The sequence below is a fragment of the Neolamprologus multifasciatus genome, chromosome 22, assembly GCF_963576455.1.
Source record: "Neolamprologus multifasciatus chromosome 22, fNeoMul1.2, whole genome shotgun sequence".
Taxonomy (NCBI): domain Eukaryota; kingdom Metazoa; phylum Chordata; class Actinopteri; order Cichliformes; family Cichlidae; genus Neolamprologus; species Neolamprologus multifasciatus.
Genome location: NC_140459.1, coordinates 3676876 through 3704867, shown reverse-complemented (window position 1 = coordinate 3704867; position 27992 = coordinate 3676876). Strand labels below are relative to the sequence as shown.

Here is a 27992-nt window from a genome sequence, read left to right as displayed (position 1 = left end):
ACAGTTACATTGATTCAAGTAACGTTTTTGAGTAAATTCTACTTGCTGGTGAAGATCATGTGACAGAACTGAAAGCTTCACAGTGGGAATACAATAGACTTTGTGGAGAAACTGTTTTCTAAACCACTTGTGCCACTGTGTTGGTATTTGGAAAGAATGTAATACCACATATTATTTGTATGGATGCAGTTATACTCACTGTATCTATAGTACTATTAAGTGATGTAGCCCATCTGCTTCAAGGTCACATGTTGTGCTTGCAGACATGCTCTTCCTGTTTGTATCAAGTGGTTGATTGAGTTACTGTTGCCTTCCTATAAACTCAGAACTTTCAGGCCCTTCTCCTCTGGCCTTTGACATCAACGAGGTATTTTCACCTAGAAAACTACAGCTCACTGGATATTTTCTCTTTCTCAGACCGTTCCCCGTCAACCCTACAAATGCTGTGTAAAGAAATCCCAGCAGATCAGCCTGTCTGGCATCAACAACCATGACACTTTTAATTATCTTTCTTAATGATGCTTGAATTAATCCTCAGCGGGCTGTGTCCAACATGTCTACATGTGTAAATGCTATGAGCTGCTGACATGTGATTGGCTGATATTGATATGATAAACGGACCAAACTTCAGAACAACTGAGATAATCCACAATACGAGGTTAGTCCTTAATATACTGCAACATCATGGGAATAGAGCAGCTGCGAGAGAATTCAGCATTAATGAGTCAATGGTACGGATGTGTAGGAAGCAAGAAGAATGAGGTGAGTAAAGTTTAACTTATCTGACTGTTTTGTTTCGCTTAATGCGCCTTATGGTCCGAAAAATAGGGTAATTCAATATCTAATTTAAGACCAATTTATTTTTTATGTACTGATACATGAAAATTTGCAACTACAAGACATAATACTTTTTTTTGTTGTGACTGTCTGTGCATGAAGTGTGTTGGACAAACAGTGAATGATTTTGTTGAGTTTGTTTGTTTCAGAGTCAGAGAGCCGTGTCTCTCTACAGTCAGAGGTTTTTGTACGGCGCCTCAATGAGTTTGTATCACTGTGGTACACGTTCGGTGGAGGAACCAGACTGGATGTTGGAAGTAAGTTTAAAATAAAGCTGATTTATTCACTTTTTCTTTTCATTTTTATTCCTTAATTGAAAATGTTGAATGTTAATGTTTAGCTTTCTTATTAATATTTTTGCTCCAAAAGTCATATTTGGAAATGTATATGTGAAAGGTTATTACAGTGAATAATTGAGAGTGGGGTTGTTCACAGTATCAATTATTATTTCTAGTTTCCATGTAAAGTTTTATTTTGAGGGCTTGTAGGTTTAGTTCAGTCTAACAGAGTCAGAGAGCCGTGTCTCTCTACAGTCAGAGGTTTTTGTACGGCGCCTCAATGAGTTTGTGTCACTGTGGTTCACGTTCGGTGGAGGAACCAGACTGCAAGTTGGAAGTAAGTTAATTAAACTGCTTTTATTATGAAATTTGATAAAGGTGGATCTTAAAATTATTCTTAGAGAGCTTGAAAGATTAATTTTTTACGACAATTTTAATATTTGTTATTCTGCTGTTATATGATGGAAGGTGACTCAGAGCAAATGTTTTTTTGTCTACATTTCTGTCACAGAGAAAGGAAATTTTTATCTGGAACCAATATTAAACTTCATTATCCATCGATTAGTTTCTAAACTTTCCAAATAATAACTCTTATTTGAAAAGGGGATTAGAAAATGTGTAAAATCCAAAGTGTTATTGTGTCAGATGGACCTTTGAATCGAAAATGCTTAATGATTGATATCTAATCGTCTATGATTCAGACTTTATATGGTTTTAAAGAAAAACTTGTTTGCACATCTGCTTTTATTTCCAGTGTAGTTTGAACATATTTCAGCTCAAACTGTGTGATGATTCTCTCTGTGCTGATATGCATGAGAGGTTTCTTAAAGGGAAGTGAAACAATGTGTGAGTGAGTGACTGGTGGAGCAGAAAAAACACCTGACAGAAACTTCTTAAAGGAGACAAACAACTTGTGGTTCCTGTCCTCTAATCTAATTGGTGTTTCCTAGATGACACCCGTCCCACCCTGACAGTGCTGCCCCCCTCCGTTAAGGAGCTGGAGCAGGGGAAGGCCACGCTCACATGTCTGGCCAACAAGGGCTTCCCCTCAGACTGGAGTCTGTCCTGGAAGGTGGATGGAAGAAGCAGCAGTGACGGGGAGGAGAGCAGGAGCCCTGGTGTGCTGCAGAATGACGGCCTGTATAGTTGGAGCAGCACCCTGAAGCTCTCTACATACCAGTGGATGAAGGTGGGCTCTGTGACCTGTGAGGCCACCCAGGGCTCCCAGACTCTGGTCTCAGAGATACTGTGCAGAGATCAGTGTTCACATTTGTGACCTGACTCACTGAGACTCTGCTGCTGCCCTCAGTCTGTTCTCTCTCTGTCTCTGTTTCACTCTGATTTTAAATCTCATGTTTTACTGCTTGTAGTATTGCTAATGATTAAAAAAAATTAACAATAAAGAAATCTTCAAATGGTGATTTTCATGTGTTTCAATTTAACTGTTGTTCTGTCTGAAAACCATCCTGAGGTTTCAGTAAGGACGTTTCCACAGATCAGCACATCTGTCTCTGACACACATTTATGACACTCACATGTGCTGTTTCACTTCACATCACATTCTTGTTAATTCGGTTATTTATAAAAAGTGACAAATAACAGAGAACAATGAATTGCATCCACCAGCTTCACCCAGGTATGAGTAGTTTCTTTGTTGTAGTTTCCATCATGTATGACTGTGACGGCTTCCTCTGTTGGGTTTAACAGAAACAGTAAAAGATCAGAATGAGTTTCTGTAACCTGTATTTGACTAGTGATGACACACTTCCTCGCTTTCTTCAGTCAAATAAAGACTTTGGAAAAGATGAAACTAAACAGGAGATATAAACAGACTCTCACTAACTCACAGAGTCACCAGTGAGTCACCAGTGAGTGGCTCTGAAAGGCCTGGACAGCCACTGATCAACACTGGCCTCTTAACAGCTGTGAGCAGAGAGGCAGGACACATATGCAAACACACAGAGTCAGTCAGCTGCAGCTGTTTACAGCTCAGTGCTGAGAACATCACAATATTTACATTATTTACAACTTGATATTTTGATTAGATTAACCAATGAGCTCAAGGATTAAGATGAGAGATAAAGATAAAGTCGACAAATTCATCTAATTGTATTTTTATGTGATTGACCTTTGACCTTTGAGCATTTATTTTAAACAATGTCAAACGTGAAGTCAGTGTTTGTGTTTTCATCTTTAGTACTGAAACCTTCTGTTGCCATGGTTCAGCAGTGATGCCTGTCTGTTGCCATAGTTACTGAGCTCAGAGTGGAAATGAAAGATCAGCAGAGTTGAAACTTCTTCTACTGAAATCCACAGCTGGCAGTCCTTCTCTGAGCAGTGGTTGGAGCTGCAGCAGGTGAAGGTCATGCTCGTGTCTGACCAACAAGGTCTTCTCCTCAGACTGGAGTCTGTCCTGGAAGATAGTCGTAGCATCAATGCTAACTTCTAAAGTGTTTCTGTTTGAGTGCAGCTGTTGGTCAGAGTGGAGTCAGTCTCACACTGATTCCCACTGAAATGATCAGAACCTCCAGACTGTTGGTTTGATACATGAAGAGATTAATATATTAATAATAAAAAAAACTACTTCCACTGTAACCCTGTGTGGTCTAAGTCGTCACTGAAGAGTAAAGCTAACCCTAACTCTTCACAGAACAGATGTTAGTAGTTTAATTTAAACCTTGTGTGTGTGTGTGTGTGTGTGTGTGTGTGTGTGTGTGTGTGTGTGTGTGTGTGTGTGTCCTCAGTGAACTGTATCAGTCTCTGCAGTATCTTCCAGCTGCAGCAGTCACTTCAGTTTCTGTTCAGTCTGACTGAGGGAGGTTTTTGTACGACTGTTTTTCACTGTGTGAACACAAGCTGACTGTTGATCTCATGATAACTCTGACAGTAATAAACTGCTGCATCTTCAGCCTGGACTCCACTGATGGTCAGAGTGAAGTCAGAGTTTGATCCACTGCCTGTAAAACGAGCTGGAATCCCTGAATGTCGACTGCTAGCACGATAAATGAGTAGTTTAGGAACTCCTCCATCTTTCTGTTGGTACCAGTGTAAATAGTGATATGGCCTGCTATAATCAACATCCTGACTGGTCGTACACTTGATGCTCACAGTTGCTCCCACAGCAGAGCTCACTGCTCCAGGCTGAGTCACTGTGATCTGTCCTCTGGACTCTGAGGACACAGAGACAAAAACATAAAGCAGCTTCATGGTTTTGTGGGCTTCATTTCAGAGGGACAGATGTTGATAGAGGAGAGGAGTTTGATTCTCTGGACTTTACCTGTGAAGCAGCAGCAGAGGAGAGTCCAGATGAGGACGCAGATCAAAGTCATGTTTTTGATGAGGAGGATTTCTGTGGCTTCTGTTGTGATGAAGGACAGCTGTCAGTCATCCAGTGTTCAACTCTCAGGACTATAAACTCTCCCAGAGCACTGGAGCATGGTGCTGCTGATGCAAAGTGCCTCTCTATGGAAATCATCTGACTGACAGAAACAGGTAAGTTAGAATAGAATAGAATAGAATAGAAAGCCTTTTTTTGTCACTATAAAGTTGTACAAAGAGATACAGAGAAAATGAGACAAAGACACAAAGTTGCAGGGGGAGGGGAAGTGCCAGAAACACATTATATTAGATTAATATTTCAAACATGACAAAATGCTAATCTTACAGCAGCAAAATGATTGTATCTCTACAGTTTAAACATTTCTTATGCACAGAGTGGATAGTCAAAAAAACTGAATCATCACAAATACATTATTTTATATTTATTACTTTAATTTTTTAGTCTCATTTTATTTATATTGTAACGGTTTCTGAGGCAAGCTGCATGGTGTTATGAATGAAGGACCCAAGATTCAGGCACAGGCTGTGATGCGAGTGAGCTTTTATTTCAACAGGTGAAAACACACAAAAAAAGTGAGGATGGCAAGGACAGAACTAAGGCTACGTTCACACTGCAGGCGAAAGCGCATCAAATCCGACTTCTTTGACCCTATGCGACCCATATCCCATCATGGTGTGTGTTACGGTCGCTGACCTCTAGTGGCTCTCCCTCTGTAGAAGAGGGGTTTTTTTTCTCCTTTTTATTGTGTTGCAAGTCTGCCTCATGAGCCACAGCTGAGGTGTGTTCCAGCTCGTCAGCCACGGCATATAGTCTGCCATCCTAAACTGCCACACCCCTGCCACTTCCCCCATTTTTGCCAGAGCTGTGAGCTGTAGTGTTTTGGGCAGCGGGCCTTTGTGTGTGTGTGTGTGTGTGTGTGTGTGTGTGTGTGTGTGTGTGTGTGTGTGTGTGTGTGTGTGTGTGTGTGTGTGTGTGTGAGTGAGAGAGTGAGAGAGAGAGAACTTAAACTCTGTGAAACTTTGGTTTTCTTTCTTCTAGCAAAGGTGTGCCCTTACTGTGTTAATTAGTTAATTGTTGTGGAAGCAGGTAGGGGTTCTCTGCCATTTTTGTTTCAACTGTTTTCTCCTGTTTTTGGTTAGACAGGGAGCTCAGCCATTGTATTTTGTTTTGGTTAGAGAGTACTTGGTTTTATTTTATAGCTAAAGGGGGTGTTTTGTTTGTTGTTTTGGCTTTGGAGACCCTGAAGAAAAGAGCTTCCCTGTGTTTATTTTAACTGCAGTAGTTTTGGGCAATAAATCATGTTTAATGCCATCTATTCTCCAGTAGTTCATGTTTTCTCTTTCACTTTGTGTTACCCCTCACCCCAGTCAGCACTTCGTTTTTAAGTGGGGCGTAACATAAGTGGGGGCTCGTCCGGGATTGGTTTTGGATATGGCACAGTTGAGCCTGGGTGATTTTATAGCTAAGCCTGCATTAGACCAGCTTGATGCATGTAGGAAGGAGGATTTATGTGCTATTGCCACGCATTATGAAATCCCTGTGGCTAAGTCCATGAAGAAGAGCGAGTTGAAGTCTCTTGTTGTTAGTGGGTTGGTTGGGAAAGGTGTGTTCCCTTTAGACGTGACTCGGGGGATGCCGCGTCGGTCCTCGAAACCCCTGATCAGCCTGAGGTTTGTGGTGAGGAGGGGGCGGGGACACCTACGGTGGTCAAACCGGGTGGGGGGAAAGCCACCAGCTTCTCTTCCACGGTTTGAGCCCTTCTCTGTCGAATCCAGTAATCCCAGTGTTAGTGCACGCTTAAAGGTACGTTTGGCTCGTCTTAAACTTGAGGCCAAAGAAAGGGAACGTAAGGATGAGCTTGCGTTCAAGCTAAAGTGTCGGCAGCTAGAAGCAGAGACATCTATTAGGTTGCGTCAGCTGGAGTTGCAAGCTAACAAATTGTCCCCTGAGCCTTCTGCTCCACCTTCAGTGAAGGATGAAGATGACGATAGTAATCCTTCAGATAATTCTCCCCCTGCTCCTGCACCTCCGACATTTGATGTGGGCAAAAACATTGCCCTAGTTCCACCATTCAGGGAGACTGACGTGGAGGCCTATTCTAATGCGTTTGAGCGCATTGCCATGGCTTTACATTGGCCCAAGGAGGTTTGGTCCCTTTTGCTTCAGTGCAAATTAATTGGTAAAGCACAGGAAGTATGCGCAGCTCTCACTATCGAGGACAGTCTTGTGTATGACAATGTCAAAAGCGCTATACTCAGAGCCTATGAGTTGGTGCCTGAAGCTTACAGGCAGGGTTTCAGGACCCGAGGAAATCCACTGCTCAAACATTCCTTGAGTTTGCAAGGGAAAAAGGGTTACTATTTGATAGGTGGTGTCAAGCAAGCAAATTTTCAGGGTTTAACGCACTGCGTGAACTGGTATTGCTGGAGGAACTCAAAAACTGTGTTCCTGACCGTACAGCGCTGTACCTGAATGAACAAAAAGTTGCCACTTTGCAGGAGGCAGCTGTCCTGGCAGAAGAATTCGCTTTGACGCACAAAAGCGTGTTTGTGGGTAAATCTGAATCACTCTATCATGAACAAATGAAAAAGGACACAAAGCCGCACCCTCAACAACCTAGGGGTTCTTCGGGTTCCAAGTCTGATAGACAATGTTTTTACTGTCACAAAGTGGGGCATATAGTTTCTGAGTGTTTGGCTCTTAAACGTAAACAAGTGCCCCAGCAATTAAAACAAGCTAAAGGGGTTGGCCTAGTCACGTCGCTGAGCCGACGTTTTGCCAGTCAGTGATGAGTCATCTTGTAACACGAGTACAATAGTGCAAGTTATTGGGATGGCCTACATACCTGCACCATTACATTGTGTTCATGTGCAGTCGAAGTTAGCCTCTGGTTTTTTCAAGGTTGCAGTGAGAAGCTCATTTCCTATTCAGGGTGTTGAGTTTATAATGGGAAATGATATTGCTGGGGACAAGGTACTCCCTGTTCCTGAAGTGGTGGATAAACCCAGCTGTATCCCAGAAGAGGATGAGCTGTTGAAATCCCACCCTGATGTGTTTTCTGTCAGTGTTCTTACCAGGTCGCAAACTCGTAAGCTGGAGGAAGTGAACCTGAGTGAGACTGTTCTTGGATCTGTTCTAGCTGGGGACAGAGAGCCGGCTGCTAGCCCTTCTAAACCAGCACTCGACGAACAGGGTCTGACTACTCTGTCTGAGGTTCTTCCTTTGCCAGTCTCACGTGAGTGTTTGAGCCATGCTCAGGAAAAGGATGAGTCACTCGCTAAGTGTTTTAAAGAGGTAAGCGAGTTAACAAACAATAACGAGGCACACAGGTTTTATCTTGAGGATGGGTTACTGCTACGGAAGTGGGTCTCAAGACCTGCATTACAGCAGGAAAGAGGTGATGAGGGTTGGGGGGGTGGTACGCAAAATAGTCATTCCTAGGGATTACCGGGGTGGCATATTGCAGCTTGCGCATGAACACCCATGGTCAGGTCATTTAGGACTCCTAAATGGACTCCCACTTCGAAGAATCACTGCTCCCACTGTAATTAAGGCTCTACTTAAATTCTTTTCAACATTTGGACTGCCTGGAGTTGTTCAAACCGACCATGGCAGCAATTTTCAGTCAAAACTGTTCAAGCAGACTTTACAATCACTTGGTATCAAACACATCCCTTCCAGCCCTTACCATCCCCAGTCACAAGGTGCACTAGAAAGATGGCACCAGACCATACAGTTGATGATGCGAAAATATTGTCTGGTGACTGACAAGAACTGGGATGAGGGACTGCCATTCCTACTGTTTGCAGCTCGTGAAGCAAAACAGGGGTCCCTTGGTTTCAGCCCTGCTGAATTAGTTTTTGGGCATAGTGTGAGAGGGCCACTAAAAACTCTGAAAGAACAGTTTTTATCTGGTGTGCAGCCACAATCAAATGTGCTTGAGTTTGTCACGCAGTGTCGGGAACGATTGTACCATGCTTGTGCAATGGCTAAGAAGTCTCTGTCAGCAGCCCAAGGGAAGATGAAGCGGCGGTATGACAGGAAGGCAGTGCAGCGTTCTTTTAAACCTGGTGATCAGGTACTCATGTTGGTGCCCACATCTGGTCCATCTCTGTCGGCCCACTTTGCGGGACCATATGTGGTAGAGTGCAAAGTCAATGACACAGACTACATTGTTCGCACTCCGGATAGAAGGCGCAAAACACGGCTCTGCCGTATAAATATGCTGAAACTGTTTCACTCTAGGGAAGACGATCACGAAGGCTCCATCTCACTCATTTCTGTGCCCATAAACCATGATGATGGTTTGGTGAAGGGTAGTGAAGGTCAGCAGAGCGGCAGGCTCGCAAACTCAAGGGTTCTTGGTGCCTTAGACACGTACCTCTCCTATCTTCCTCATGGCGAGAAAGATGACGTGAAAAATCTGATCCAAACGCACCCTAGTCTGTTTGGGGATGTACCATCTAGAACTCCAGTGTTAAAGCACGACATTGACGTGGGTGATGCGTGCCCTATTAAGCAACACGCATACCGGTGCCCCCCACTCAAGAGGGAATTAATGAAAAAAGAGGTACAGTACCTGCTTGAAAATGGTTTGCCGATACCTAGCCATAGCTCTTGGAGCTCTCCATGTCTGCTGACACCAAAGTCAGATGGTTCTCGTTTTTGTACTGATTTTAGGAGGGTAAATGCAGTCACAGTCCCTGACTCATACCCGTTGCCTCGCATGGAAGACTGCATAGACAGTATTGGAGCCCACCACAAGACGGGAGCTCAGGGGCTTCTTGGGTCTAGTGGGCTACTACAGATGTTTCTGCCGGAACTTTTCAACAGTAGTGGCTCCCCTGACTCATCTGTGCAGTCCGAAGGAACCCTTCGTATGGACTGCTGAGTGCCAACATGCATTTGACTGTGCCAAGTCTCTCCTTTGCAGTGCACCTGTACTGGCTGCTCCGGACTTCAGCAAGGCCTTCAAGCTGGAAGTGGATGCAAGCACTACTGGTGCTGGAGCAGTACTGTTACAGGATGGAGTTGATGGCATCAGTCACCCGGTTTCCTACTTCTCAGCTAAGTTCAAGCCTCATCAACTCAACTATTCCACCATTGAGAAGGAAACGCTGGCCATGTTGCTTGCTCTGCAGCATTTCGACGTGTACGTGGGGTCAACCACCACCCCTGTTATGGTTTATACTGACCATAACCCTCTGGTATTCCTAAAACACATGTACAATCACAACCAAAGACTGATGAGATGGGCGTTGCTTGCTCAGGAGTACAACATAGACATCTGACATCAGAGAGGTATGGACAACGTGGTGGCTGATGCACTGTCCAGGACCCAGTATTAACTCCAGTAACGGACTTGGTGACAGTTGTTAAAAGTGTCTGTTTACTGTGTGTGATATTTTATGTGTGTGTGTGTGTGTGTGTGTGTGTGTGTGGGGGGGGGTTACGGTCGCTGACCTCTAGTGGCTCTCCCTCTGTAGAAGAAGTTTTTTTTTTTTTTTTTTCTCCTTTTCTTGTGTTGCAGGTCTGCCTCATGAGCCACAGCTGAGGTGTGTTCCAGCTCGTCAGCCACGGCATATAGTCTGCCATCCTAAACTGCCACACCCCTGCCACTTCCCCCATTTTTGCCAGAGCTGTGAGCTGTAGTGTTTTGGGCAGCGGGCCTTAGTGTGTGTGTGTGTGTGTGTGTGTGTGTGTGAGAGAACTTAAACTCTGTGAAACTTTGGTTTTCTTTATTTTATTGTAAGCAAAGGTGTGCCCTTACTGTGTTAATTAGTTAATTGTTGTGGAAGCAGGTAGGGGTTCTCTGCCATTTTGTTTCAACTGTTTTCTCCTGTTTTTGGTTAGACAGGGAGCCATTGTCAGCCATTGTATTTTGTTTTGGTTAGAGAGTACTTGGTTTGATTTTATAGCTAAAGGGGGTGTTTTGTTTGTTGTTTTGGCTTTGGAGACCCTGAAGAAAAGAGCTTCCCTGTGTTTATTTTAACTGCAGTAGTTTTGGGCAATAAATCATGTTTAATGCCATCTATTCTCCAGTAGTTCATGTTTTCTTTCACTTTGTGTTAACCCTCACCCCAGTCAGCACTTCGTTTTTAAGTGGGGCGTAACAGTGTGACAGTGTGAACGGCACAAATCAGATATTTTCAAATCCGATCTGGGTCGCTTTCGTATGTGGTACTGAATCCGATACATATCAGATGTTTCAGAAAGCGACTGCTGTTTGATGAAGTGCTCAAGTATAAAAACAATAATGGTAAAATGGTAAATGGACTGGTTCTTATATAGCGCTTTTCTACTCATGTGAGTACTCAAAGCGCTTTACACAACTTGTGCATTCACCCATTCGCACCCATTTGCACAAGCACATTTTTCTAAGTGTTTCATAGCTAACATTCACACACATTCATACTCCGATGGATGCATCGGAGAGCAATTTGGGGTTAGTATCTTGCCCAAGGATATTTGGCATGTAGACTAGGGGAAGCCAGGAATCGAACCACCAACTTTTCGATCAGTGGATGACCTGCTTTACCATAATAAACACAATGCTTTGGTTCTATAACATTTTTCTATCATTACTTTATTTTGGATTAGGTGCATGAGCTTTTAAGTATGGATAATTAAATAATAGATTAATGAAATACCAGAGTGTGCCCTGTTCTGAGATGTACAGCAAGTGGAGAGTGACAGATGAGATGAGGAGATGGAAGAGTGACTCACAGGCAGAGCCGAGTTCATTTCCCACAGTTTTGTTGTTTAATGCTTCCGAGCGCTGTCACCAATCTTTGCATTTTATCATCTCATAACACTTCTTTAATCAGCTACCATCTCTGCTGTGGACTTTTTACTGTCTACAGTCTCAAAGCAACACAGACCTCCATCACTATCTGCAGCAGGAGCAGCAGCAACCCCTCAACAGCAACAGTGTTGTTGTTATTCAGCCTGGTTCTGTGTGCCCCTTTTTAACTTTGAGCACCCGTCCCTTCCAGCATCTCTGCACGGCCCTGCTCAGAATCGTCCGTCTGTTTTAGGTTGACATTTTATATGTTTTGTAGAATAACAGGACAAACTGTGAGACTGGAAAGACTTGAGTTTCATGCTCTGTTTTGTGACGTAGTGTGTAATGCTCAGCAGTATTATCATTTTAACTGGTTCTGTGTGCGATCTGAAGACACTAAGTGTTTGTGAGAGAACATAAAACTGTTTTGATGCATTTGTGAGGTTTTACCTGATGACTTTTAAGTTTTGTGATTGTAGCTTGAAAATTAAATGTAATGTTTAGAGTTATGAGAAAGAAGGTGGAAGCATTAAAGTGATGTATCTGAACAGTTGTAAAATGTAAATGACCAAATTGGATTATTGGAATATAGTTTTAATGTGTTTCATTGATTTTTATGTAAAAATTATAATATTAATATGTCATGAAATTGTGATTTAAAGAATTCATATTGTTCAGTTTGTTTGTTTCAGAGTCAGAGAGCCGTGTCTCTCTACAGTCAGAGGTTTTTGTACGGCGCCTCAATGAGTTTGTATCACTATGGTGGACTTTTGGTGGAGGAACCAGACTGGATGTTGGAAGTAAGTTTATACTGTTTTTAAAGAAACATTGTCTAGGTGTGAATGTTAGCTTTATAACATTCCTGTAGAGGTTATATTATATCACCATTATACATAGAGGGTAACTTAATCAGCTTTGCTCAGATTTGATGTCCACATTTCTGACATAAAGACAATGTGATGTGTAAATAAAATGAAATAGAATCATCCTGTGATTTTTTTCTATTTGTAAATTACATTTTTTGTTAGGATAAATTAAATGTTACTGTCCTTAAGGAAAACTGGACAGAGTGAAGATAAAGATCACTGGTGTTTTTACTGTGTCAGAAAAAATGTAGATTTTACGTATCATCATAAAATCATAGAACCACTACAATAAATGATTGAAGCCCGCATGAGGTAAGTAGACAACTAGTGTATTTTACAGAACTGAGGATTTTGTAGCTTAACATCTGTTACAATTGTTGCCACTTCTGCTTATTCTATTTACAAAAGTTAAGGATGAGCATTTGACAATGTGCAACATGTCTGGTGTTTCTATTGTATCAGATATAATTTCAAATGTCATTTAAAATCATATAAGTAGTAAAAAAAATCCACATGAAGCAAGCAGTGCAGTTTGGTTTCTTATCTCTAACACGTTACACAGAACTGATGATTTTGAGGCTAAACTTGTTTTGTAAATGTTTCCACATCTGCTTCTTTTATTTCCAGTGTAGTTTGAACATATTTCAGGTCAAACTGTGTGATGATTCTCTCTGTGCTGATATGCATGAGAGGTTTCTTAAAGGGAAGTGAAACAATGTGTGAGTTAATGACTGGTGGAGCAGAAAAAACACCTGACAGAAACTTCTTAACGGAGAAAATCAAATTGTGGTTCCTGTCCTCTAAGCTGATTGGTGTTTCCTAGGTGACACCCGCCCCACCCTGACGGTTCTGCCCCCCTCCAGTGAGGAGCTGAAACAGGGGAAGGCCACGCTCACGTGTCTGGCCAACAAGGGCTTCCCCTCAGACTGGAGGCTGTCCTGGAAGGTGGATGGCAGTGGCAGCATCAGCTGGGAGGAGAGCAGGAGCCCCGTGGTGCAGGAGAACGACGGCCTCTACAGCTGGAGCAGCACCCTGAGGCTCCCTGCAGACCAGTGGGGGAAGGTGGGCTCTGTGACCTGTGAGGCCACCCAGGGCTCCCACACTCTGGTCTCAGAGCCACTCAGGAGAGACCAGTGTTCCCAGTCCTGACCTGACTGCCTGGGACTGTGTTTTCAGCCTCTTGCTGCTCTTTAAATGCTGTAACTCTCTTTTTCTTCATTTCTGTTTGTTCTCAGATCAAATTTAAAAAATCCATCTCAAATACATTTTTTCCATATAATAAAAATATTTGTGTTGAAATTAAAACTGTTTTCAAGTAGATTATTGTTTTATTATCTATCATGCGTAATTTAAAATATGAAACTATTAAACGTTTTGGGGAGAATAATGTATTAAAACTATCACAGTAAAGCTCCTGTTCAGTAAAGGTAATATGAATATTAGTTTTACAGAGATGAGTAAAAGTCAAAGGACTTTAAAATCCATCCACCACTGGAGCAAAGCATAAGTTAGAAAAATGTTCTTAAAATGTAATGTTGAAGATCATTGGATCATGAAGGCACTGCTTGGCTTTACTGAAAACAATTATAGGATCTGTCTTTTGAACGTTAGTGCTTACAGTTGAACAAACGAAACACCAGGAGAATAACAAAGTGAAAGATGAAACATCAACCAAATCAATTTAACCAAATCAGTTATCATAGCATTGTAATTTGCAACATGCATTATGTTGTTTAGTTTAGCGGTCGGACTGGTTTATGTCCAAAGATATTTTCAGGGACTTGCCTTTAAAGTGTCTTGGATAAATACAACAAAATAAAACCACTGCAGGTACCAAAAAAAAAGATTTATTCATAACACATGGGAAAAGACCCAGGGTAACCAAGTGAACAATAAAAACGTAAAAAAAAAGAATAAAAACCCTGAAAACCATAACTTTAACCCCCGAGCCTCAACTCTCGCGGCCTGGTACCAAACAACTCATGGACTGGTATTGGTCAGAGGGCCGGGGGTTGGGGTCCGCTGATTTAGTTAATGAAGATTCAAAGTAACTCTAAGATGATCACTAATTAGCACTTTCAGCACACATGTAATGTGGGAAACAGATGGATGATTGTGTCATTATATCACACAGATATCCACCATCATAACGTGAATGATGTGAAGGCTTTCAATGCTATGTATAAAATGTTTTTCTAGGACAAAACTTTAAAAAGCAGCATAATAAGTACCATAATATAAATAAACAACACCACAGATCCTATAATCTGATTTCTGTCTTTTGGTTTATTAACCCTTTAAGACCTACCATAGAACCAAGTCCGCCAGAGCTTATCTTTATATGTTTACATGCTGTGGAGCCATTTTTGGGAGCATTTCAAGTTGCTATACATCAATACAACCATTATAGCCCAGATTTTAATAATATGTATGCATTAAGCCCATAGTAACTACATAAATTGCAAAAAAGTGCAATAAACTACAAAAAAATTGAAAATCTTTTTTGTGGGGTTTTTTTTTAACATATATTTCTACTTAGAGAAATTTAAGAGGTTTATCCCTCAAAACTTTAAATACAGAAAAAGTTGCAAACAATAGTTTACAACAACAGGAAATTTATTTTGAGTGTCTTTATAGTTTTATTTTTGAGATACACCAATTTTTATATACTGCAGAAAAAACGAAAAACAATCCCATAATGCAGATTTGCAAAGAAAACAGCATGTGCATCAAAATAAACTATTTAAAGCAATTTGAGTTCATCACTTTCCACCCAAAGCTCTTCATTTCTCTTTTCTCTTTTCCCCAGCAGGGTTGGAAAATAGCTTTTGTTGGATCTTGACCATGTCCTTTTCCACCTGTACTGCTGCAGCAAGCGGAAGTTCAGTCAGTCTTTATATTACAACTGGGCCAGGCTCACACCTGCTCAGCTGTGCTGCATTCTAAATTGGGTCAGCTCCACCTACTAGACACCTGAAAGAGACAGACAACAAGAAAACTAGGCCAGCCTATTGGCTGTCACAAGACCTTTGCTATACAAAGTAGCCAGGTAACACAAAGTAAGTAACTACAAATGTCCTTGTAGTCAAAGTGTCCAACGGTTACTTCCTTTGTCACATGTCACAAAAATTACGTAAAGGGGTAGAAATATGAAAGTCCTAAGTTTTACATCATTTAGTGAACAACAACAAAGAACAACTGATTATAATACCAAATTATTTAGGAGGTATGATTATAGGAACTTCACTGTACCCTCTTGAGATCTTCCATTTGAATCCCTGCTACTGCTGTCTGCATTGAAACCTGTAGATTTGTGTCCTTAAAGGAGACGGCAAAGATTTTATTTGTATTTCCTTTCTGACACTACAGATGGTGTAAAGTTACGATAGTATGATGAGAAAGTTTAGGAAGGCAAAATTATTTTTGGCCAAATCTGACTGTGTGATAATGACTTTTTTATATGGGACTGGAGGTATCGGAAATATGTGTGAAGCAGAAGAGGTGAGGTGAAAGGTCATGAAGTGGATTACTTGTTACACTTTCTCTCAGCTTGTCTTTAGTAAATTGGACAATAATACAAACTCATAAAGAGATAAACTGCTATGAAGATTGTGTGTGTGTGTGTGTGTGTGTGTGTGTGTGTGTGTCCTCAGTGAACTGTATCAGTCTCTGCAGTATCTTCCAGCTGCAGCAGTCACTTCAGTTTCTGTTCAGTCTGACTGAGGGAGGTTTTTGTACGACTGTTTTTCACTGTGTGAACACATTCTGACTGTTGATAACATGAAAACTCTGACAGTAATAAACTGCTGCATCTTCAGCCTGGACTCCACTGATGGTCAGAGTGAAGTCAGAGTTTGATCCACTGCCTGTAAAACGATCTGGAATCCCTGAATATCGATAGCTAGCAGCATAAATGAGCAGTTTAGGAACTCCTCCATCTTTCTGTTGGTACCAGTGTAAGTAGTTATTGCCAAGAACATCTTGGCAATAACTACTTAGTAAGTAAAGTACATTTTGTACTTTAAAAAAAGATCTCTCTGTCTGTCTGTCTGTCTGTCTCTCACTCTCTCTCTCTCTCTCTCTCTCTCTCTCTCTCTCTCTCTCTCTCTCTATATATATATATATATATATATATATATATATATATATATATATATATATATATATGGCAACAAACATCCACGGATACATCAGTAAGATCATAAAGATGGCCCCAACTGACCCCGTGCTCAGCAGTGAATACCTCAGGCAGCAGAAACCCAAGAAAGAAGAGGAAGAGGAGGCACCATCATGGAAGGACAGGCCCCTGCACAGTATGTACCACCGGCAGAGAGAGGAAGTGGCTGATATCCAGAAATCCTACAAGTGGCTGCATAAAATTGGACTGAAAGACAGCACAGAGGCTCTAATCATGGCAGCACAGGAACAAGCTCTGAGCATAAGATCCATAGAGGCTGGGGTCTATCACACCAGGCAAGACCCCAGGTGGAGGCTGTGTAAAGATGCCCCAGATACAATCGAGCACATAACAGCAGGGTGCAAGATGCTAGCAGGCAGGGCACACATGGATCGCCATAACCAAGTGGTGGCATAGTATACAGAAACACCTGTGCCGAGTATGGCCTGGAAGTCCTGAGGTCAAAATGGGAGACGCCCCCAAGAGTGGTGGAGAATGACCGAGCTAAGATCCTGTGGGACTTCCAGATACAGACGGACTTGCAGATGGTTAACCAACCGGACATAGTGGTGGTAGACAAACAGAAGAAGACGGCCGTAGTGATCGATGTAGCGGTTCCCAATGACAGCAACATCAAAAAGAAGAAACATGAGAAGCTCGAGACGTACCAAGGGCTCAGAGAAGAGTTTGGGAAGTTGTGGAGGGTGAAGGTAACGGTGGTCCCCGTGGTAATCGGAGCACTAGGTGCGGTGACTCCCAAGCTAGGCGAGTGGCTCCAGCAGGTCCCGGGAGCAACATCGGAGATCTCTGTCCAGAAGAGCGCAGTCCTGGGAACAGCTAAGATACTGCAGGACCCTCAAGTTCCCAGGCCTCTGGTAGAGGACCCGAGCTTGAAGGATAAACTGCCTGCAGGGGCGTATATATATATATGTGTGTATATATATATATATATATATACGCATATATATATATATATATATATATATATATATATACACACATATATATATATATATATATATATATGTGTGTATATATATATATATATACGCATATATATATATATATATATATATATGCGTATATATATATATATATATATATATATATATATATATATATGCGTATATATATATATATATATATATATATATATATATATATATATATATATATATATATACGCAATCGCTGGGAAAGTGAAAAGCGGCCGGTGGCTTTGCTTTATGTTTTATGTCACTTCAGAGATCATCGCCATAGTCCGGGTGCTTATGTTATCTTTTGTTATATATATATATATATGTACTGTAAATGTTTCCACATCTGCTTCTTTTATTTCCAGTGTACTTTGAACATATTTCAGCTCAAACTGTGTGATGATTCTCTCTGTGCTGATATGCATGAGAGGTTTCTTAAAGGGAAGTGAAACAATGTGTGAGTTAATGACTGGTGGAGCAGAAAAAATGGTAAATGGCCTGTATTTATATAGCGCTTTACATATCCACCCATTCACACACTGGTGATGGCAGCTACATTGTAGCCACCCTGGGGCGCACTGACAGAGGTGAGGCTGCCGGACACTGGCGCCACCAGTAGGCAACGGGTGAAGTGTCTTGCCCAAGGACACAACGACCGAGACTGTCCAAGCCGGGGCTCGAACCAGCAACCTTGCGATTACAAGGCGAACTCCCAACTCTTGAGCCACGATCGCCCTAAAAACTACTCGAGTACTCGAGTTTAACAAATACACCTTAAAATAGAAACATTTAATAAGCCCAACCAAAATAAAAAAAACAAGACTTATATAATTTGAAAAGATTGACTATATTGTTATTTCCACATTTAATATACTTTTAAAGAAATAGGAGCCAAGTTGATGGTATATATTTCCTCTTCATAATTTCTAGTCTTGATACGGTTATTTCACCTGTTTTTTATTACACACACACTCACACAGGTGACATGACATCTTATATATCATCTCCACTTAAGGATGTCATGAGCTGTGTGCAGGCAGGATTGGTGGACCCAATGTGCAGACACACAGAGGCAAAAACATGAACTCAAAACAGCTTTAATGCTGAACTTGAATGTAGGCAGACGGAGAGAACACAACTCAGACCAAAGTAAACACAGGGCTTAAATACACAGAGGGAGCAATCAGGAAATGGGAGACAGGAGGGAAACACAGCTGGGACAAATCAGGGCTAACCAGACAGCAAAACCAGACACATTAACATGAGACACAGACTTTCAAAGTAAAACAGGAAACATAACACAGAGACACAGACTTGACACAGCTGACAGATGAGGCACAGCAACTAACACAGAGACAGAAACCAGAAGACTAGAAATGATCAATAATGGCAAAATCAAAGTTCATCAATAATGTAAAACTCAAAACTCTCACAAAACAGTCTGCATTGGTCTCATTTTATCAGAAGCTTAATATTTGGTGTTATTTTCTATAAACCAGAGATATAGTAGTCATCATTTTTTTAATGGTTTATACCATAATTCACTGAACATTATTGTAGTGTTTTTACCTAAAATATAAAATCTTAAAGTAACTGTTGTTCTGATTTGATGTGATAAAATTGAACATAAAAATATTTAAAATCAAACAACTGCAAATTGTTTAATTGAAGCTATTATTAAATGATGAAATAGTTTATGTCTCTGAGCAGCTGCTCATTCAGATTTTCTTCTTCTCGGTTCCTCTCCAGCTGAGGGAGGTTTTTGTACAGTGTTGTTTCACTGTGTGAGTGGGTAGTTGTGATGCTGCTCACAGTGATAAACTCCTGTATCTTCAGCCTGAACTCCACTGATGGTCAGAGTGAAGTCAGCTCCAGACTGACGGGAGGTAACATCATGAATCAGCAGTTTAGGAGCTTCCCCAGATTTCTTTTATATACTGCGTGTTCATGTTGGTATAGTAGGGTTACTAGTAGTAGGTCACTCATGTTTTGTCTTGTTGTCTTTGGAATTTCCATTAGAAAGACTGTCTTTAATTTTGAGGAGATTCATTCATTCATGGAAATTGTAACAGAGTTTAAAATATTGAAATCATTTCCTGCTTGCTTTAAAGAACATGGAGAATATGGTAAAGTGTGTGTGTGTGTGTGTGTGTGTGTGTGTGTGTCCTCAGTGAACTGTATCAGTCTCTGCAGTATCTTCCAGCTGCAGCAGTCACTTCAGTTTCTGTTCAGTCTGACTGAGGGAGGTTTTTGTACGACTGTTTTTCACTGTGTGAACACACGCTGACTGTTAGGATAGTGAACACTCTGACAGTAATAAACTGCTGCATCTTCAGCCTGGACTCCACTGATGGTCAGAGTGAAGTCAGAGTTTGATCCACTGCCTGTAAAACGAGCTGGAATCCCTGAATATCGACTGCTAGCATAGTAAATGAGCAGTTTAGGAACTCCTCCATCTTTCTGTTGGTACCAGGCTAAATAGTGTTTGTTGTTATAAACATGAACATTCTGACTGGTCCGACATTTGATGTTCACAGATCCTCCCACAGCAGAGCTCACTGCTCCAGGCTGAGTCACTGTGATCTGTCCTCTGGACTCTGAGGACACAGAGACAAAAACATAAAGCAGCTTCATGGTTTTGTGGGCTTCATTTCAGAGGGACAGATGTTGATAGAGGAGAGGAGTTTGATTCTCTGGACTTTACCTGTGAAGCAGCAGCAGAGGAGAGTCCAGATGAGGACGCAGATCAAAGTCATGTTTTTGATGAGGAGGATTTCTGTGGCTTCTGTTGTGATGAAGGACAGCTGTCAGTCATCCAGTGTTCAACTCTCAGGACTATAAACTCTCCCAGAGCACTGGAGCATGGTGCTGCTGATGCAAAGTGCCTCTCTATGGAAATCATCTGAACGACTCCAGCACAGACTTGGATCAATCTGATGATGCTGTTTATCATTAAATCAATCATTTCATGATATTATTGAGAAATACGTCAAAGAATGTTTTGTGGAGCATAATTAAGAAGGTGAAAGCTGATTTGTTTAAATCTGACCTGATTTTAGAGGAGAAATGTTCCTTAAGATCTCACAGTAATTTCATTAGAAAAGAATAAATATTTCTTTCTTCTTGTCCAAATGCAGTAATTTCGCAAAACGTCTTTGAAAATTTAGTCCAAAGTTATAAATCAACATTTTATTAAAATCTTTAGTTAAATGTGAAACATTATATGAAATAATTCACTTCATACAAATCTGAACTATTTGCCTCAAATTATATTTTATAAATTGTGATTTTGGAAAATTGTTTCACAGTTTCTTGTTTCAGTTTTTATATTTATAACTTTATGCAAACAGTGAATGATTTTGTTGAGTTTGTTTGTTTCAGAGTCAGTGAGCCGTGTCTCTCTACAGTCAGAGGTTTTTGTACGGCGCCTCAATTCAATTCAATTCAATTCAATTCAATTTTATTTATATAGCGCCAAATCACAACAAAAGTCGCCTCAAGGCGCTTCATAGATACAGAGAAAAGCCCAACAATCATATGACCCCCTATGAGCAAGCACTTTGGCGACAGTGGGAAGGAAAAACTCCCTTTTAACAGGAAGAAACCTCCAGCAGAACCAGGCTCAGGGAGGGGCGGGGCCATCTGCTGTGATTGGTTGGGGTGAGAGAAGGAAGACAGGATAAAGACATGCTGTGGAAGAGAGACAGAGGTTAATAACAGATATGATTCAATACAGAGAGGTCTGTTAACACATAGTGAGTGAGAAAGGTGACTGAAAAGGAAAACCTCAATGCATCATGGGAATCCCTGGCAGCCTACGTCTATTGCAGCATAACTAAGGGTCACCTGGTCCAGCCCTAACTATATGCTTAAGGAAAAAAGAAAGTTTGAAGCCTAATCTTAAAAGTAGAGATAGTGTCTGTCTCCTGAATCCAAACTGGAAGCTGGTTCCACAGAAGAGGGGCCTGAAAACTGAAGGCTCTGCCTCCCATTCTACTTTTAAATACTCTAGGAACAACAAGTAGGCCTGCAGAGTGAGAGCGAAGTGCCATCGGCTCACCGGGTAAATGCCCGGTATGCGCTTTGGGATCTTTTAAACATCATTAGACGCGTTGCTGCGTGCTGTCAGTCCCGCCTGTGAGTGCAGAACAAGCCCTCACAAAACAGCAGTTCGGGGATGACGTCTCACACATGGGTCCTCTGTCGGAAAACAGGAAAATCCGGACATATTCATCAATCTCAAAAATCCCCTCGGACGCCCCGGACAGAATGTGAAAAGTGGACATGTCCGGGGAAAAGAGGACGGTTGGTCACCCTACATAAAATGCTTCTGTTCGGTCAGATGAGCGACTGCATCATTTTGCAGCAGAGCAGCTAATCTCCACATTTTAACTTTAAAACACCAAACCAACCTCTGGCTCCTTTTTCCATTATAAACTCAGATTTGCGTGAACAACAGTCCCATAATGCATTGTGTCGGTCACGTCAAAATCCAGATCGACACAGCAGTTTACATGTGGTGGTGTGGCTGCTAAAATTAGAAGTGTTAGCGCTTGATCCTTCATGTGTTTAAAGATTGGGATACAAACTTCTCAGTGAATCTGGACAAAAGCTATTTTTAGCACATACATGTCAATAATAAATGGACACTTCAATCTGATCGTGTGTTGTCACTGAAAGCTCCTCAACAGGTACTGACTGTAACTCCAGGTGAGATGGTTTCATCTGAGAGTCTAAAGTGCAGGATGAACTTTGAATATCAGAGTAAGGGTTTTATATATGTGACAAATGTGTCACTGCATATGGTTTGGATGTTATGTATATGTAGTTATGGACACATGTGATTTAATCATGAAAGCAACTCATGACTTCTGTTTTTGAGCCTCAAACCTATGTTTAGATTATTTAAAGTAAAATGTATTTTTTATGTCGAGCTGTATGATATTTAATGATTATATTTTTGTATGTATGTTAAAAGGAAGGTCTTATGTTGCTGATAATTATTCAAATTTAACAAATCATAGATGATATTACGGCGGCTGTAGTATGAAACTGAGGTCAAAGGTCATGATGAAGAGTTTTTACAATAACTGTTTGACTTTGGAACATCGGACTCATTTTTAGTTATATGTAAAGGAAAACGAGAAAGAAACTATTTTTAGATTGAACTCAAATGTGTGCGTGTGTGTGTGTGTGTGTGTGTGTGTGTGTAGGTGTGTGTGTAGGTGTGTGTGTGTGTCCTCAGTGAACTGTATCAGTCTCTGCAGTATCTTCCAGCTGCAGCAGTCACTTCAGTTTCTGTTCAGTCTGACTGAGGGAGGTTTTTGTACGACTGTTTTTCACTGTGTGAACACAGCTTGACTGTTCAGCCAGTGAAAACTCTGACAGTAATAAACTGCTGCATCTTCAGCCTGGACTCCACTGATGGTCAGAGTGAAGTCAGAGTTTGATCCACTGCCTGTAAAACGAGCTGGAATCCCTGAATATCGACTGCTAGCATAGTAAATGAGCAGTTTAGGAACTCCTCCATCTTTCTGTTGGTACCAGGCTAAACGGTGATAGCTGCTATAATAAACATCCTGACTGGTCGTACACTTGATGCTCACAGTTCCTCCCACAGCAGAGCTCACTGCTCCAGGCTGAGTCACTGTGATCTGTCCTCTGGACTCTGAGGACACAGAGACAAAAACATAAAGCAGCTTCATGGTTTTGTGGGCTTCATTTCAGAGGGACAGATGTTGATAGAGGAGAGGAGTTTGATTCTCTGGACTTTACCTGTGAAGCAGCAGCAGAGGAGAGTCCAGATGAGGACGCAGATCAAAGTCATGTTTTTGATGAGGAGGATTTCTGTGGCTTCTGTTGTGATGAAGGACAGCTGTCAGTCATCCAGTGTTCAACTCTCAGGACTATAAACTCTCCCAGAGCACTGGAGCATGGTGCTGCTGATGCAAAGTGCCTCTCTATGGAAATGAACGACTCCAGCACAGACTTGGATCAATCTGATGATGCTGTTTATCAATAAATCAATCATTTCATGATATTATTGAGAAATACGTCAAAGAATGTTTTGTGGAGCATAATTAAGAAGGTGAAAGCTGATTTGTTTAAATCTGACCTGATTTCAGAGGAGAAATGTTCCTTAAGATCTCACAGTAATTTCATTAGAAAAGAATAAATATTTCTTTCTTCTTGTCCAAATGCAGTAATTTTGCAAAATGTCTTTGGAAATTTAGTCCAAAGTTATAAATCAACATTTTATTAAAATCTTTAGTTAAATGTGAAACATTATATGAAATAATTCACTTCATACAAATCTGAACTATTTGCCTCAAATTATATTTTATAAATAGTGATTTTGGAAAATTGTTGCACAGTTTCTTGTTTCAGTTTTTATGCTTATAAAATAATTCAAACAGTGAATGATTTTGTTGAGTTTGTTTGTTTCAGAGTCAGAGAGCCGTGTCTCTCTACAGTCAGAGGTTTTTGTACGGCGCCTCAATGAGTTTGTATCACTGTGGTACACGTTCGGTGGAGGAACCAGACTGGATGTTAACTGTAAGTACATTTGACTCATTTATGAGCTAAATTATATATTTCTAATGTTGATTTTATAATCTTATATAAATGCTTCATTTATGTCATAATTTTGCAGTTAAGAGATAAATTAATAATTATGTATTTATTATGTAATTATGCTTTCACAATAAAATCTTCTTGAGCATTTTGTTTCACTGAAACTCAAATTTTTAAAACTTTTTAAATAGAATTTTAGAATCTTCAGAAACAGTTCATTGATGGCACATTTTTGATTCCATGTTTTAACCTTTTGCTGAAGTAACTGCAAATATTTTTTGATCAATTTTATTTCTCTATTTAAAATGACTACACTGCAATATGATTACCTATGCTGACCGAGGTGGGCTCAGTTTATGACGTGTAATGTGTCGTTAATCTTTTTTTATTGATCCCAAATACAGAAAAAATATGTGGTTTTTTTTCCTGTTTAATATATAAAATGTTGAAATCTTGAGTTTTGATAATATTTTGACAAATTAATTCACTGATTATTTTAATCTAATTATAAAACTAATAAATAATACAAACATAACGCACATGAGTAGATCAGAAGTCAAAGAAAGGCTTTAATATTTTTATCTTTGGTACTGAAACTCGTCTGTTGCCATGGTTCAGCAGTGAAGCCTGTCTGTTACCATGGTTACAAGGCTCAGAGAGGGAAGTGAAACAGCTGGAGATCAGTTTCACCCAAACTCCCAGTTTCTCTAACATCTCTCTCTCTGCAGTGGGTCGAGTCCCCCCCTCCCTGAGCGTGCTAGCGCCCTCTAGTGAGGAGCTGCAGCAGGGGAAGGCTACAGTCATGTGTGTGGCCAACAAGGGCTTCCCCTCAGACTGGAGGCTGTCCTGGAAGGTGGATGGCAGTGGCAGCATCAGCTGGGAGGAGAGCAGGAGCCCCGTGGTGCTGCAGAATGACGGCCACTACAGCTGGAGCAGCACCCTGAGGCTCCCTGCAGACCAGTGGGAGAAGGTGGGCTCTGTGACCTGTGAGGCCACCCAGGGCTCCCACACTCCACTCTCAGAGACTCTGATGACAGACCAGTGTTCCCAGTCCTGAGCTGACTCACTGGGACTCTGATACCGGCTTTAGTCTGCAGCTTCTCTCAGTCTGCTCCCTCTGTGTCTGTATTGCTTTGATAGTTTTCATGTTTTCATGCTTGTGGCACTGTTGATGGTTTTAATACTTCAAATAAAAACTGAGGTCTTCAAATAGTGGTTTTCATGTGTTTCCATTCAGCTGCTCTTCTGTCTGATAATCATCCTTCAGGTTCAGCAGTGATGCTTCCATACACTGAAAATCTCATTTTCACTGTATCACTGCACATCAGGATGTAACCTTAAAAAAAACAATAACATAATCACCAACAGCTGCTTTCTGCTATAAATAGTTTCCAAGTTGTTTGTAGATGCATAATTTTCCATCATGTTGGATTTTGTGATGATATTTGCTGTTGGGTGTAGAAGAAGTAGAAAACATGGTGACAGATTATTGTAACCTGCATGTGACCCATGATGAGACCCGTCCTGGTTTTCTTCAAAGTCAGAATTGATAAAATAACCCAAAGAAAAACTAAACTTTCTTTATCAACATAGGAGACACTAAAAATGTCTCTTTCAGAACATCAGTGCAGGTTAAAAAGTGTAAATGTCAGAATAATTTATGTCACAAAGATGAAGTTAAAGACTTGATGAACTAAACTTTAAATCTTCAGATCAAATCATGTGAAATATTTCTGTGACCAAGAATGTAGCTGAGCAATCTACATACATACATATATCAGTACTGCAGTTTACTAAAATATTCTCATTTAATAACTACTTCCCAGTTTGAATATTTACAGGAGAGTTTCTTCATCACAGATCTGACTCACAGTATCAACTGTTTTGTGTTTCACATGTTCTTCTGTGCTAGCTCGTCAGGATGGACACAAGTCTGATGTTTTGAGTCAAACCCACATAAACATTAGTAATGAAATTTAAATTTGTATTAGGGAAAAAATTGTGCAATTATCAATATAGTAAGAGTCCGAGGTCTGTGTGTGTGTGTGTGTGTGTGTGTGTGCATGAGTGTGTGTGTGTGTGTGTGTGTGTGTGTGTGTCCTCAGTGAACTGTATCAGTCTCTGCAGTATCTTCCAGCTGCAGCAGTCACTTCAGTTTCTGTTCAGTCTGACTGAGGGAGGTTTTTGTACGACTGTTTTTCACTGTGTGAACACCCACTGACTGTTGATAGCATGATAACTCTGACAGTAATAAACTGCTGCATCTTCAGCCTGGACTCCACTGATGGTCAGAGTGAAGTCAGAGTTTGATCCACTGCCTGTAAAACGAGCTGGAATCCCTGATTGTCGACTGCTAACATAGGTAATGAGGAGTTTAGGAACTCCTCCATCTTTCTGTTGGTACCAGGCTAAACAGTTCCCACTAGCTACACGCTGACTGGTCCTACACTTGATGCTCACAGTTGCTCCCACAGCAGAGCTCACTGCTCCAGGCTGAGTCACTGTGATCTGTCCTCTGGACTCTGAGGACACAGAGACAAAAACATAAAGCAGCTTCATGGTTTTGTGGGCTTCATTTCAGAGGGACAGATGTTGATAGAGGAGAGGAGTTTGATTCTCTGGACTTTACCTGTGAAGCAGCAGCAGAGGAGAGTCCAGATGAGGACGCAGATCAAAGTCATGTTTTTGATGAGGAGGATTTCTGTGGCTTCTGTTGTGATGAAGGACAGCTGTCAGTCATCCAGTGTTCAACTCTCAGGACTATAAACTCTCCCAGAGCACTGGAGCATGGTGCTGCTGATGCAAAGTGCCTCTCTATGGAAATCATCTGACTGACTCCAGCAGGGAGTTTGGTTGATCTGATGATGATTGTTCAAAACACATTTAAAGAATTTTAGTGAATACATATACACACATAAAAAAAAGCTGAACCCTCAGGCCATCTGCTGCGACTGGTTGGGGTGAGAGAGGGAAAACAGGATAAAGACATGCTGTGGAAGAGAGACAGAGGTCAATAACAGATATGATTCAATACAGAGAGGTCTGTTAACACATAGTGAGTGAGAAAGGAGACTGCAAAGGAAAACCTCAATGCATCATGGGAATCCCTGGCAGCCTACGTCTATTGCAGCATAACTAAGGGAGGATTCAGGGTCACCTGGTCCAGCCCTAACTATATGCTTTAGCAAAAAGGAAAGTTTGAAGCCTAATCTTGAAAGTAGAGATAGCGTCTGTCTCCTGAATCCAAACTGGAAGCTGGTTCCACAGAAGAGGGGCCTGAAAACTGAAGGCTCTGCCTCCCATTCTACTTTTAAATACTCTGGGAACAACAAGTAGGCCTGCAGAGCGAGAGCGAAGTGCCATCGGCTAACCGGGTTGTGGTGGGGCGTGGTCTGCGGTGCCGTGCGGACACACCTGCACGGCATCCGCAATCACGCCCGCCGTGTTAAAACACAGGGACTCAGGGGTTGGTGTGGGGTTGTGGTGAGATTTAAATAAAGATGGCTCTGAATGACACTCCGTGGTCCCGCCGTGCCTTATTCTCGCCACACGGGTAAATGCCCGGTATGCGCTTTGGGATCTTTTAAACATCATTAGATGCGTTGCTGCGTGCTGTCAGTCCCGTCTGTGAGTGCAGAACAAGCCCTCACAAAACAGCAGTTCGGGGATGACGTCTCACACATGGATCCTCTGTCAGAATACAGGAAAACCCGGACATATTCATCAATCTCAAAAATCCCCTCGGACGTCCCGGACAGAATGTGAAAAGTGGACATGTCCAGGGAAAAGAGGACGGTTGGTCACCCTACATAAAATGCTTTTGTTCGGTCAGATCAGCGACTGCATCATTTTGCAGCAGAGCAGCTAATCTCCACATTTTAACTTTAAAACACCAAACCAACCTCTGGCTCCTTTTTCCATTATAAACTCAGATTTGCGTGAACAACAGTCCCATAATGCATTGTGTCGGTCACGTCAAAATCCAGATCGACACAGCAGTTTACATGTGGTGGTGTGGCTGCTAAAATTAGAAGTGTTAGCGCTTGATCCTTCATGTGTTTAAAGATTGGGATACAAACTTCTCAGTGAATCTGGACAAAAGCTATTTTTAGCACATACATGTCAATAATAAATGGACGCTTCTATCTGATCGTGTGTTG

The 27992-nt window shown here is 41.3% G+C and overlaps 1 protein-coding gene, 1 pseudogene and 1 gene segment (V, D, J or C); all 3 read left to right on the top strand.

The window, feature by feature from the left end:
- The first annotated feature begins 1337 nt into the window (after positions 1–1337).
- LOC146492649 (Ig kappa-b4 chain C region pseudogene) lies at positions 1338–14565 on the top strand (annotated as a pseudogene). The gene is made up of 2 exons (XR_014872074.1): positions 1338–1452; positions 12929–14565. The product of XR_014872074.1 is annotated as an Ig kappa-b4 chain C region pseudogene (transcript).
- On the top strand, positions 5215–6927 carry LOC146492650 (uncharacterized). Its single transcript, XM_085149348.1, has one exon. It carries the CDS (start codon positions 5887–5889, stop codon positions 6925–6927), a length of 1041 nt encoding a protein of 346 aa, XP_085005474.1. The 5' UTR covers positions 5215–5886.
- A 9098-nt stretch (positions 14566–23663) lies between the features above and the next one.
- Positions 23664–25044, top strand: LOC146492648 (Ig kappa-b4 chain C region-like). The segment is given in 2 exon segments: positions 23664–23814; positions 24561–25044. Coding segments are annotated over 2 exon segments (465 nt in total).
- The last annotated feature ends 2948 nt before the right edge of the window (positions 25045–27992 follow it).

Bases quoted from the DNA above. Each gene is read 5' to 3' on its own strand.
- LOC146492650 (XM_085149348.1), top strand. From the start codon at position 5,887: ATGGCACAGTTGAGCCTGGGTGATTTTATAGCTAAGCCTGCATTAGAC.